The sequence below is a fragment of the Sceloporus occidentalis genome, unplaced genomic scaffold (genome assembly GCF_023333645.1).
Source record: "Sceloporus occidentalis isolate IW3139 unplaced genomic scaffold, rSceOcc1.0.p SCAF_8, whole genome shotgun sequence".
NCBI classification, from domain to species: domain Eukaryota; kingdom Metazoa; phylum Chordata; class Lepidosauria; order Squamata; family Phrynosomatidae; genus Sceloporus; species Sceloporus occidentalis.
The window spans coordinates 4,702,301-4,715,331 of record NW_028316988.1 but is presented as its reverse complement, the minus strand read 5'-3'; the positions used below and the strand labels follow the sequence as shown (position 1 = coordinate 4,715,331).

Genomic DNA, 13,031 nt, shown 5'->3' with positions numbered 1-13,031 from the left:
ATTTCTCCTCCCGTGCGAGTTGTAACATCTTTGCCTGATGAAGAAGCCAGTGGAGCTTCGAACGCTCGCTGGATGTATTCCGTGCATTTTCCTTGGCCAATATCATTGCTGTGGATTTTGGATTTGGTTGCATCCAGGTTGTTGAATGCTTTCTCCCAACATAGGAGTTTATCACACTGGGGCTAATTTCGGCATTAAAGAAGCAGATTTAGTGTCACGAAAGGACAACTAGTTGTGAGTTGTTATTCTCATAGCAGTTTTATTTCCAGGGATTGAGCAAGGAGGCATGTGAGATTTTCCTACCCAAATGGTTTATGTGTGCTTTGACTTGAGTTGGTAGTGGACACTTCAGGCTGCAAAATGTCTTGGGTCATCCCTGCTTTTAATGCGGTCACATACTATCTTACAGTATGCTTCTATGTAGGACCATAGCAGCCCAAATACATTGTGCCATGATAATGGAAGATAACCAGACTGCCAGTGGTTTCCATGTCAGTGGGACAGTGAATCCATGCCAAGTTTGAAGGTGTTCGAGGAGAAAGCAGAAAGGTTCAGAACCTTAGATGACGACTCTACAGTTCGGTCTAAAACCCAAAACAGATCCACCGTTCACTGACATGGTAGCCAACCACCCCCACTGGACTCACCCACCAAGTTGTACATAGTTTGTGGTGCTGGCGAAAAGTCAGGAACAAACTCTTCTAGAACATGGCCACATAGCTCCATAGCTTCCTCAGATGCATTTGGTAATGCTACCATCTCCAGACATGAAACAGATCGTCCACTGGGCTTCCGTTGTGTGTCCCAAATCTTACCCATTTGGTTAATATACAATAGGATAGGAATGCAAACTGGTATTTTGTTTTATCCCTTAAATCATGCTGCCTCTTTCTATGTGAACACTATACACTAAGTCAATGTACCAAATAGGCTTTAGAAAAGAACAAAGGTCTTGTAAGAAAGGTTGCGACATCTTTTGGGAAGGTTTTGGGGTCCTTTAAGAAGTGTCCAGTTTTCTCTTTACCTTGGGCCCACAGATGTTATTTGTTTCAAGAAAGTCATGGCAACTATCAATGGTGGGCCTTTTCCGTTGCCTGTGATGCCAACACTGGCGCTCAGGTGCCACACATGGTTAAAACCCTCAGCACATGAAATTGTTTTGCAGCAATGATCTGGACTTCAGCCCCCCAAATGCTGCTGGTCCTTCAGGTACGATGCCACTGAAACCTGGCAGTTTCAATATGGAGAGAGATCTTGTAGCACCTTTGAGACTAAGAGAAAGACGGAAGTTGGTGGCATGAGCTTTCGGAGACTTCAGTCTACTTCCTTAGATGCATTCAGATGTAGACTGGAGTCTAGGAAAGCTCATGCTGCCAACTTCTTCCTTTCCATTAGTCTCAAAGGTGCTACAAGATCTCTCTACATAGTGATTCTAAGACTAACTTGGCTTTATCTTCCCATTTACACCAAGTGGGAGCTCCTAAATGCCCAGGTCGGAGAAGGCCAGGTTGTTGGAAAGGGATCCAGGGTATTCTATTTCGGGGAGAGTTTACATCGCGGCGAAGGCCTCCTGGGAACTCTTCTTTTTGGGTGGGCACAACACATACACAACGTCTCCAAGGATCGTTTTGCTGCGAGAGCTCTCCAACCTACTCCTGTTGGTAGGTTGTTGTAAACAACAAAGAGAGGCACAGCTGGGCAAAGCCGAGACATGTCTGGATAAAAATAACGTGTGGAAATAGGTCCCGCAGCTGCTCTTGTGCACAGAGGAGAGGGGCGGGAGTTATTTAAAACGGTCAATTGGGGTTGCCAACTTTTTAGCTGCTCTTAGGGCTTTGGATCTGCAAAGGACAGTCCTTTTGCTAAGGGCAGAGGCAGCCTGCTTCCGCGCGAACGGTTTTGTGGAACCATTAAAAGTCAGGAAAATGTCAGTTTAGGTTTTTGTTGTTTATTACATTGTTTGCCACCAAGTCGGGGAGAATGACGCTTCCCCCCTTCCACAGGTACCCAAAAGGTCTCAGGCCCTCCATCCCCGATGCTACTTTCCGGATCCTTTTAGGAAGTTGCGCAGAGGTCTCTGGGGCCGCAGTTCCCCTACCACTTCAGCCTCACACATGAACACCATAAAAATAATGCCTTCACCTCCTTCCAAAGTCAGTACCAGATCAGTGTGCTGGCATCCATGACACACAGCCCTAGGTTTTGTGTGAGAGAATGGGGACCCAACATTAGGCAGAGAAGGCAGAGCACCAAAGAAAGATGAGTGGAGCTGATGGGGGAAAGATGCCACTCTTATGCTTTGCCCATTGATAGGGCAGTTTGCTTTCAGAGATGGGATTACAAGGCGGCGTCACCCTCATTCCCGGACCTTTCCGAAAGATGCCCACACTTCTTGGCAGTGTCAAAGGGATGGGCGATCGCGCTCGGTCTTCCCCACAAAGGTCCTTTCAGTTCAGCGAAAGCACTTGCTTTGCCCACAGAGTAATGGCTCTGGAAGCTTTTTCTTCGGAGAATAAAAGACAAGGCAAGAAGAGCCAATCTAAACATAACTGATCCTGTAGGAACACAAACCCAAAAGGTGTCTACTACTGGTTTTGTAAGGTGTCATCACTCGTTTCATTGAGCACCAGAGACTAGAACGGGAATTTGTCTAAACATTATGTTCCTACTGATTTGACGAAAGGTGCGCTGTCCAGGAACACTGTCAACTTTCTCCCCACCAGAAAAAAAGGTTACTAGTCGTCCCTCCATTTTCGCGGACTTTGAGTCTGCGGTCTTGGTCCTTTGGGGACTGGTAAACAGAGAGGGTTAAAATGGTGCATGGTGCAAAAATGGAGGGACAACTGTATTTTGGACTACAACTACAACAATCCGCCACTGGAAAAAGGGCAAGATGTTCAAGCTCTGCTTCCCGCCCTCCTATCTTTCCTCTCTTACTCTCCTTACTGGCTCAACCCAAGAGCGCACCTTTCCATCCTTCAGACCAACCATTTTGCCAGGGAGGAGAATCCCCAGTTCGATGTGATGCCGAAGGCTTTCATGGCCGGCATCCACAGTTTTCTTGTGGGTTTTACGGTCCATGTGTCCGTGTTCCAGAAGAGTTTATTCCTGACGTTTCGCCTCCATCTGTGGCTGGCGCAACGTCAGGAGTAAACTCTTCTAGAACAGGGCCACATAACCCGAAAAACAATGCCCGGTTCATTTTGGAATCAGCGGAAGCATGTCCAAAGAGAGAGCAAGAGTTAAGAAAAAGACATATTCAGTGTTTGCCATCCTAACTGTGAGTACAAGATAATAGCAAGCCTAGTACAGACTAAAAGGGTGAGTCCAAGACCAGGCGGTGCGTCGGTCCGAAGGTTTTGGTCCAAGTCCTTTGGACGTCCTCAGCAGATGCCTCACACGGGCTCATCCCTCTCCCCACAACGCTCCCCATGCTCCCATGCGATACTGGCCATGGCCTCTTCTCATCCCCCCAACGTATGTCTTTCTCCAAAGTCACAGCAAATGGACATCTTTGCAGACTCCTAGGAAACTTGCCCATCTTCTCCTTGCGAGCTTCGGCCAAAAACCGATTCTTCTCCTTATCTTTATTATTTTAATTATTATTATTTGTTTCAAGTATGAATGACATTTACAGCAGACAATGACGTCCAAAAGCAGGGCGGGCGGCTGGGTTTGGAAGAAGCATGTTTGTTCCTTGGTCACATCTTGGGAGTTTTGTTTTCGTTCTCTCTATCTCTCTCTCTGTTTTTCTTTTTCAAAAATGGAGGCTTGGCTCCTTCTCAAAAGAGTCCAACTGGCTTGGATGAGATAACGCTGCAACCGAACGAGTGAATGGAAAATAAAGGCCCACCCCGAAAGTCCTCTCTTCATCCTCCTCTTTGTCTCCCTGCTCTCCCCCCTCCCTTCCCCCCACAAAAATATAAAAAGCAATAAGTTTACAAAAATAGAAAATAATTACAGCAATAGCTGGGAGGAGGAGGAGGAGGGAAGAGAGAGGGAAGGAGGAGGAGAAGTGGCGGGAGGAGTAGAGAGGGGAGGAAGGAGGTGCTGCCGGCCGTCTTTATTTGGCCGAACACTGTAATATGGTGGGGTTGTTTAGAGCGTCCTCCACCAAATGCAGTTCTTGGCGGTCGATGATCACGTCTCTTATGCAGCCGATGAAGCCGGTGCTGTAGGCTTTGGGGAGCTTGTGGGCCACGCTGAGCTTTTCCAGTCCTCCTGTGAAGGCAGTTGGGGAAACCGAGTCAGCAAGGAAGGGGCTGGAACCCAAATAGGGCAAAACAGGGGTGTAGTTATGGAGAGAGAGATCTTGTAGCACCTTGGAGACTTAGGGACTACAGATTGGGAGAAAGGGGCAGACAGAGGCTGCTCATTCCCCCCCGGATCGTGGCGCACCAACCAAACGGCGTGGCAACGATGCGCTGGGAAAAAGGAGCTGCAAAACACGGCTCCTTTCTCTGCCACTGCCGAGATGCCATAAGTGCCCTGGAGCGGCACTGCGACATCCCTCATGTGCCGTGCTGTTTGGATGTGGCACACAAGGCACATCATCATTGTGTGTGCTGTATAAACGGCAGCATACCAAGATGGCACCCGCGGCACATGGTAGGGCTTGGGAGTGTGGTAGGGCTTGGGAGCATGCAGCTCCCAAGCCCTACTTTCGGCTCCAAGCTGGTGCAAAATGCCAGTCTGTACCAGGTCTAAGTGAAAGAAAGAAGTTGGCAGTATGAGCTTTCATAGACTTCAGTCTAATTCCAGATGCATCTTAGAAAGTAGACTAAAGTCTATGAACGTTTACGGTGCCAACTTCTTTCTTTCACTTAGGAATTTACCGCATTGCTAAAAACCCCAACTTACCCCTGCCAGGTCAAAGTCTCTGCATAAAGTCAGGTGTTATCATACGCAAAATGGTGCCGACACTACCAGCCGAGTGCGGCCTGGCTAACTTCCGGCTAGAAGCCATGCTCAGCTGGCCGATTTGCAAAGCTGAGAGCTTCCCGTCTTGAAAAGGGTCTGGCTGAGCACAGCTTTTAGCTGGCAGTTAGCTGAGATTTGGCTGCCTGGTGGCATTTTGCGTATGACAATACCCGACTTTATCCCGAAAGAGACTTCAATGCAGCAGGGGTAAGTCGGGGTTTTTAGCAATGCGGTATACCCCTTAGTCACAAAGGTGCTACAAGACCTCTCTACATAATGATTCTACAGACTAACACGGTATATCTTCGAATTCTACAACTACGGGGGGGAGGTAAAATGAAGACATTGCTTCCCCCAAAATAAGAATTCTGCCCCCCCCCCCCATGATCTTTTCTTTCACTCCCCATAGAATTTGCATCAGCAAAATGTTGCAGGGCATGGCATCATTAGCCTTCCTCAACTCAGCACCATCCCAGTGTGCTGGACTGCAGCTCCTATCATGCCCAGCCATCCTGTCCGTTGGGACGATGGTGGTTCTGTTCTGATCTGGGGGGCATTAATTTGGGGGGTTTGTAGACAAGACTCAGCTCACCTAGCCAAAGGGCTCCGTCTGTGTCCAACTGCGTTGCTCCCAAAGGAGAAGAGCCTGTGATGGGGGCTTCGTTGCCGACTTGGAGGGATCCTTCTCGATGCACTCTGCAAGGGAAAAGCAAGCGGTTATCAAAGCATTTGGAGCTCTCTCTGAACGGGTTTTGCAACCAGTCTTTGGCTCAAGTGATCTTTTGGGGAGCTGTTTTCCCCATAACGAAACTGAAACAAGAATGGTCCCCAATTTTACAATATTGGGAAGATATTTTGGGGATCAGTAAGGACTTATTGAATTATTAATGGTTAAAGTAATAATTCTGGAATCTATAAGCATATATCAAGACAGAGGCTGGAAACATATGTAGAATTCTTGTGGGTTCACAGAATAGAAAGCAATGATAATTTCGGGATGAAAATGGAGTTAAGAAAAAGATAATGATACATATTTTAGGGTTATTTTAATTTAATTATTGTAATTTTACTTGAATTACTTGAAAAGCCACTTAACAAGCGTTAGATATACATAACTGGAGAGAAGTATCCAAATAAGATCACATAACATTAAGAGAAGGAAGGTCAAGAAGAATAAGCTAAAGGTAAATTTCGGAGTAGTAGGCAACTCCATGCCATGGCCTTGATCCAGCCTTTCCAGGGAGCAAAAAGTGGCTCCTTTTCGTACCCTGGAAAGGGTGCGATAGCCACAGTTTGAAGGTGCTTCTTTGGTGCTGCGCTGTGATGCCGCACGTTGTGTGGAGCAGCGCACGGTATCATGGCGCCTTAATGGCTGGTCTGCACATGGCCTAAAATAGCATTCCAGTAAATCCTGAGAGCAGCACCTCGGAGTGCTCCTTTAGAGACTTTAGATTGCTCCTTTAGAGACAGGAATAAAGCCCAGGGCAGGTTCACTGTAACCTGGCACAAAAGCCAGTGGCCATTCCTGTTGCAGAAGATCCAGGTGTCCCATTCTTTGTACAGGAGGTTGGATACAACATTTAAGACATTGAGGTGAGGAAATAACTACCAAGTGGAGCAAGTAAAAAATGACAACCCCCTAAGAAATGGGATGCTGCACAAAAACCATCCATTCGTTTGTATATAAATAGCTGGCACGTTTCACTCCATCTCGAGAAGATGAAATGTTTGAAGATGCCGGACATCACATAGATAGGATTTGCCTTCCATCTTGTGATGGAAGAATTTCTCTTGCACCAAGAGAAAGGGGCTTCTCAGCAGTGGCCACTTTGCTGCAGAATGCCCTCTTTGCTTGCATAAAGTCCTCTGGGCACAAAGCAAAAGGTCTTTCTGTTTTCGCAAGCGTTTGAAATCTTGCCGTTTTAATCCTGCGTTTTAAGTGTGGCGGGGAATTTTCAAGCCTTGCATTGTCTCTGATATTCAGTACGCCTTTAAAAGGCTTTTCTCTGCCTTTTGCATTCGTATCGCTGCTGGCCTTTTGAAAAGTATTATTGCAATGCCTGCCGTGGAGTATTTTTTGTGTGTATGTGCTTTTAAAATTGCCTTTGCAAGGAAAGGGTACCGTCTCCAGAGAACAACAATTAATGGGCAAATGCTGAATGGAGGGAGTTAGAATGCTTCTTCCTTCAAAAACAGCTCCTGTATGTAAATGTAATTGGCTGATTAATCAGTTAACGAACTCAAGCTTATTGGTTTCATTGATTTATGATATCCTTGATTTGGAAACAGCCATAGAAATGTCAGCATTTCCCATTCGCATTACAGATTCCTAGGGCAGCGCTCTGCCCACTCTACACTCCTGCCCTAAATGGTCCTATCTCAGGCATTAGGTGTCGGGTTCAAAAAGCAAATTATTCCATATGCATGTCTCTGCTATTATTGCAGAAGCATGTCTCTGCTATTATTGCATAAGCATGTCGCTGGTGGCGCAGTGGTTTAATGCTTCTCCTGCAACTACAAGGTTGTGAGTTTGATCCCAGGGCTCCAAGGTACACTCAGCCTTCCATCCTTTCATAGGTTGGTAAAATGAGGACCCAGCTTGTTGGGGGCAAATGGTTTACAAACTGCTTAGGGGGGTCCTGAGTTCACGGATAAGCGGAGTAGAAATGTACTTGCTATTGCAGTTACAAAGCATCGGGTAAAGCCAATGGGTTTCATGGCCAAGCGGGGAACCGGACCCTTGTCTCCGGAGTCACAGTCCAACACTCAAACCACTAAAGTTTGGTGAAATACACTGGATAGAATAGACTAGAATTCTGTTCTAACGTGTGGTGAAATACACCAAAGTGTTCCTCTGTTTTGTGGGGTTGAAACCAACTCCTCCCGTTCCCGTGTTATCTCTGCCTCTGGCACCCAAGTTATCTGTGAAAGTAGCAACACCGAGGAAGACATCGCCTTCATTAACTGAGTCATGCCTGCATTTCTACTGATAGAGGCAGGGAGAAGCGCTTGAGGGATTTTGTGTCTCCTGGGCCAAAATAAGTAGGCTGCCTTTGCACCTGGATAGGAGTGGGTGGTTGGCACCATCTGCTACTCCCCTTCAGGCAGCCACGGATCTTGGGCTGACCGAGCAACTTCTGCCTTCATGCGCTATAAATAAAAACCCACAGAGAGGAAAAGGGAGAGCCTGGATGACATTAGGATCTGGAGCAAGTGAGTTTTCCCCCCTGTGCTCCTCTGTGACCTCTTCCTAGGGCCCCGAATGGGCAAGTCGAGGCATGCGCCTGGAGGAGCGCAGCCTGTGCCCTGTGAGTCATCCAAGGTTTCCCCCCTCTCTGCTACTTTTGGTGACCAGCCAAGTCTGGAGGGCACAGATCAGCCCAACCTCTAAAGGTGACCCTTTGCTTGCTTGATCTCATTTTGTGGAGAAGGAAGGAGCTTAACCGGTGGAGGGAAAGGGAAAAGCTTTATGTGGAGACGGGACCAAGGTAGAGGGATGACCTGAGCTCTTTCGCTGCATCAGAGCAGCAAAAGGAACCCCTCAGCCGCTCATCCTACTCTTAGAATCATAGAGTTGGAAGAGACCCCAAGGACCATCCAGTGCAACCCTCATTCTGCCATGCAGGAACTCACACTCAAAGCATCCCCAAGAAATGGCCATCCAGCCTCTGTTTAAAAACATCCAAAGAAGGAGACTCCACCAACCTCCAAGGGAGTGTATTCCACTGTCAAACAGCCCTTACTGTCATAGAATAAGATTTAGAAGAGACCCCAAGGACCATCCAGTCCAACCCTCATTCTGCCATGCAGGAACTCTCAATCAAAGCATACCCAACAGATGTACATCCAGCCTCTGCTAAAAGACCTCCAAGGAGGGAGACTCCACCACACTCCGAGGGAGCGTCTTCCACTGTTGAACAACCCTTACTGTCAGGAGGTTCTTCCTAATGTTGAGCTTGACTCTCTTTCCCTGTAGTTTGCATCCATTGCTCCTAGTCTCTGGAGCAGCAAAAACATGCTTGATGCCTCCTCAATATGACACCCTTTCAAATATTTAAACAGGGCTCTCATATCACCTCTTAACTGCCTGTTCTCCAGGCTAAACATCTCCAGTTCCCTAAGTTGCTCCTCACAGGGCATGCTTTCCAGACTCAAAGCCAGCCAAAGTTACTTTGGTATATCAGAGAGTAGCAAATCCCCCAAGCATCCCTGGCAGCAAAACCACAACAATGCCCAATGAAATAGCAGATGGTTGTTGTGCTTTTACGATACCTCAAATGTTCTACCTGTGGATACATAAGCATACATATCCTTTGAAAGGTGCTATCCACATTCCAGTTAGGATTATAGCATGCTGCCTTTCCAAAAGTTTAGGTCAGTTTGCACTCAAGTGGAAAATGGTAAATTTTGGGGCTGGGAGCTTGATATGATGAGACTGTTATGCCTCAAATAAGAGAATGACGGGAATTCTAGTGATGCCACTTTTCGGATGCCAAAAGTGCCATGTCTTCAAAAGTTGCACCCAATGGAAATCCCCGCTTCTGCAACCCAGGGAAGATGGATTTGTTCCAAAAACAGATTGCTGGTCCAGCAAGCACAGTCCTGCCTTTTCTTATCGGTGGCACGTCAGGCACAGGACTTCCCCAGCTTGGAAATATCAGAGAGTAACAGCATGAAAGGCAAGTGCTCTGCTTCTGAGCTGGAACTCCTCCGGTTGAAAGCGGATGATATAAAGAGATGGGTCACACAATGACACAGTGACCATGCACTATTTGCAGATCCCCTCTAGCTCTAGGCCCTTTTAAAACACACACACAATCCTTAATTTTGAAATCAATTCAACACAAACAAAAAAACGTCCTTAGAAAGGAACTGGGAAAAGATAACAGAAGATGTGATTCTTTACCAGGGAGAAAGAAAAGAAATCTCAGTGGCATTTTGAAATAGTTCTCTATTAAAAAGAAAACAGATGAGAGAGGGAGGAGGGAGGGAAAGGAAAAAGAGAGTGAGAGATAGCAAGGAAGGAGGGAGGACAGAAGGAAAGAAAAGGGAAAGGGAAAAGAGAATGAGAGATAGTAAGGAAGGAGGGAGGATGGAAGGAAAGAAAAGGGAAAGGGAAAAGAGAATGAGAGATAGCAAGGAAGGAGGGAGGACAGAAGGAAAGAAAAGGGAAAGGGAAAAGAGAATGAGAGATAGCAAGGAAGGAGGGAGGACAGAAGGAAAGAAAAGGGAAAAGAGATAAAATGTCACAGATAGCTGTTAGTTGTGATGTGACAGATAGATGTTAGTTGTGATTTACTAATCCCAGTCTCTGTTTTGGCCATTTATACAGTGGGCTGTTGGCATCTGCTGGGGTTTGGATCCAGGACACAATGTGGATACCAAAATCTATGGGTGCTCAAGCCCCTTTCAATACAATGACACAATAAAATAGTGTCCCTTACATAAAATGGCAAAACCAAGGTTTACTTTTTGGAAATTATATATGTTTTGGAATATTTTCGACCTGTGGATGCTTGGATCTGGGGATAAAAAAAACAATCTGTGGATATAGGTGACTGACCGTTTTCAGCAACCTACCTGTACGCTTTGATTTGGACCCATTGGTTTGTGTTGACCAGGACCGTAGAGCGCAGGATGACCGGCTTGGAGCCGAGGTCGTAGGTCATCTGTACGCGGCCGTCCACAATGGCCAGGGCAATGTAGTCCGAACGGTCCAGGGCTTTCCCGCTCCAGAGGATGAGGCCTTGCGTGGCTTCGGTCTTGATGCTCAGCTCAAAGTAGTTGGACTGCAGGGCCTTCTCGCTGCAGCAACATGGGAAGAGAAGGGCATCAGTTTCTGAGATGGAAAGGGGTACCCTTTCTGCACCCGCACAAAACCCTCTTTCTGGGCATCCTTGAGGGTTGAGTGGCTGGCATACCATCCCAGTTCCCATTGGAGTCAGATCTAATGGGCCAAAGAATACCATTGTGTCTGTGGGCCTAGAATGGTTCAAGGGGCACAGACTGATCCAATAGAGGCACAAGAGTTATGAGACAACTACCCTCTAATATTCACAACACAAATATACATGAAAGGAGGGAGAATTATGAGTCAACTATCCTCCAATGTTCATAACACAAGCCTACATAGACCAAGTGGGAAGAGTTATGAGTCAACTACCCTCCAATATGCGTAACACAAACACACACAAAATATACACAGAGTGAGGTGGAAGAGTTGTGGAGCTCCTTCCAATATTCATAACACAAATACAGAAACATACATAGAGTGAGATGGAAGAGTTGTGATATTCCAATATTCATAACATAAACATACAAAGAGTGAGGGAGAAGAGCTTGGAGTCAACTACCCTTCAATGTTCATATCACAAATACACAAACATACATAGAGTGAAAGGGAAGAGTTATGAGTCAACTACTCTCCAATGTTCGTAACACAAATATACATAGAGTGAGGTGGAAGAGTTGTGGAGCTCCTTCCAATATTCATAACACAAATACACAAACACACATAGAATGAAAGGGAAGAGTTATGAGTCAACTACTCTCCAATGTTCATAACACAAACACACACGGAGTGAGGGAGAAGAGTTGTAAGGCAACTACCCTCCAATATTCATAATGCAAACACACACACAATGAGGGGGAAGAGTTATGAGACAACTATCCTCCAATATGCATAACACAAATGCACACAGAGCGAAGGGGACGAGTTGCGAAGAAACTACCTTCCAACATTCCTAACACAAACGCATAAACATACATTAAGAATTATGTATGGGGAAGAATTATGAGTCAACTCTCCTCCAATGTTCATAACAAAGATACACACAATGAAGGGGAAGAGTTGTGAGACAAGTACTCTCCAAAGGTCACCGCACACACAACTGGCACACTAATGTGTCATGGAAGAGTCATAGTACGCCTATAAAGAAGACAGCTATTTTGACAGGCGCATGAAAGAACCGAGTCCCAGAGGAAGGGTTTTCACATTTTTGCCGCCACAGAAATGTACATGTACCACACAAGAGGACGACACACACAACACCAACAACAACAGCACGGGGGGGGGGGGGGAGGTTTCATCCTTCACTAGACACAGGATAGGAATAGATAGGCAGCGGCTGTTGGCAAAGTCCACATTAAAAGAATGGAGAGTGGCGCAAGGAAGGCTGTTTGTACATGTGGAATCTGGTGCCACAGTGGTTGGTTATTTCAATATCTTGGTTAGCAGTAGTAGTTATTTATCTCTGTCATTGATCAGGATAAAAATATGGTAAAATAAAATAAAATGATAAATAATATAAAACAGAATCAGAGTCAGTCTCAACCGACTAACATCAAATGTCTTTAAAAAGAAGGAAAGTGATGACATGATTATGATGGCATGGCATCCTTCCTTGCTCAGTGGGACCAATGGCTTCACAATGTTTGATTCCAGTTACATAGGCCCCATACAGACAGACCAAAATAAAGCTGCTTCTGGTCACTTTGGAGGCATGCTGTTTAAATGCTGCATGCGTCCTAAGAGTCCGGAAGCCGTGCCAAAGCCATACTCCTGGCCTAAGGACTGGAGCGCAGCTTTGGCGCAGCTTCTGGCCTCTTAAGATGCATGTGTCGTTTAAACAGCATAACTCCACAGTGACCCGAAGCAGCTTTACTATGGGGCCATAGATTGACATCCCAATTGACTGGATATGTGACGGACCCATGAAGCCATGATGGCTGGAATGGATAGCCTGAACCTTTGATTCTCTACAGATCTGGATAGCTGGAATTTCTCCTTAGATGGAGTTAGTAAAAAATGCATTGCACTCTTGGGTCACATACAGAGGTGCCAGCAGCTGCGATGGGCACATGGCTCACTTTGGCCAAAGTCTCCAATTCCTAGTGCCTGACAATAACTGGAAAATATGGCTAACAGAGATTTAGACAATGGATGCTCTGATGTTGTGAATCAGGTGCACAATTCTTCTTTGCAAACCCTGTCTACCAAAGCTTGGAAATAGGATGTAACCACCACATATGGCGTGCAAATCCAACTGGAACGATGCTTGGGCCCTGCTTTGGAGTAGGAGCCGGGCCACAAGTTCGATGTCATTTTTCGC

General features: G+C 46.2%; 1 protein-coding gene across 5 annotated transcripts in view; it reads right to left on the bottom strand.

Annotated features, from left to right (window-relative positions):
- Positions 1–1,932: 1,932 nt before the first annotated feature.
- AGRN (agrin) overlaps positions 1,933–13,031 on the bottom strand; it is a 265,408-nt gene continuing 254,309 nt past the window's right edge. For all 5 annotated transcript variants that reach the window (XM_089534268.1, XM_089534269.1, XM_089534270.1 and 2 more), the window contains 3 exons: positions 10,501–10,725; positions 5,513–5,616; positions 1,933–4,221 (listed from right to left, as the gene is read on the bottom strand). In XM_089534268.1, the coding sequence (XP_089390394.1) occupies positions 4,064–4,221; positions 5,513–5,616; positions 10,501–10,725 (487 nt within the window). In that variant the 3' untranslated portion in view covers positions 1,933–4,063. The remainder of the gene's footprint in view (positions 4,222–5,512; positions 5,617–10,500; positions 10,726–13,031) is intronic.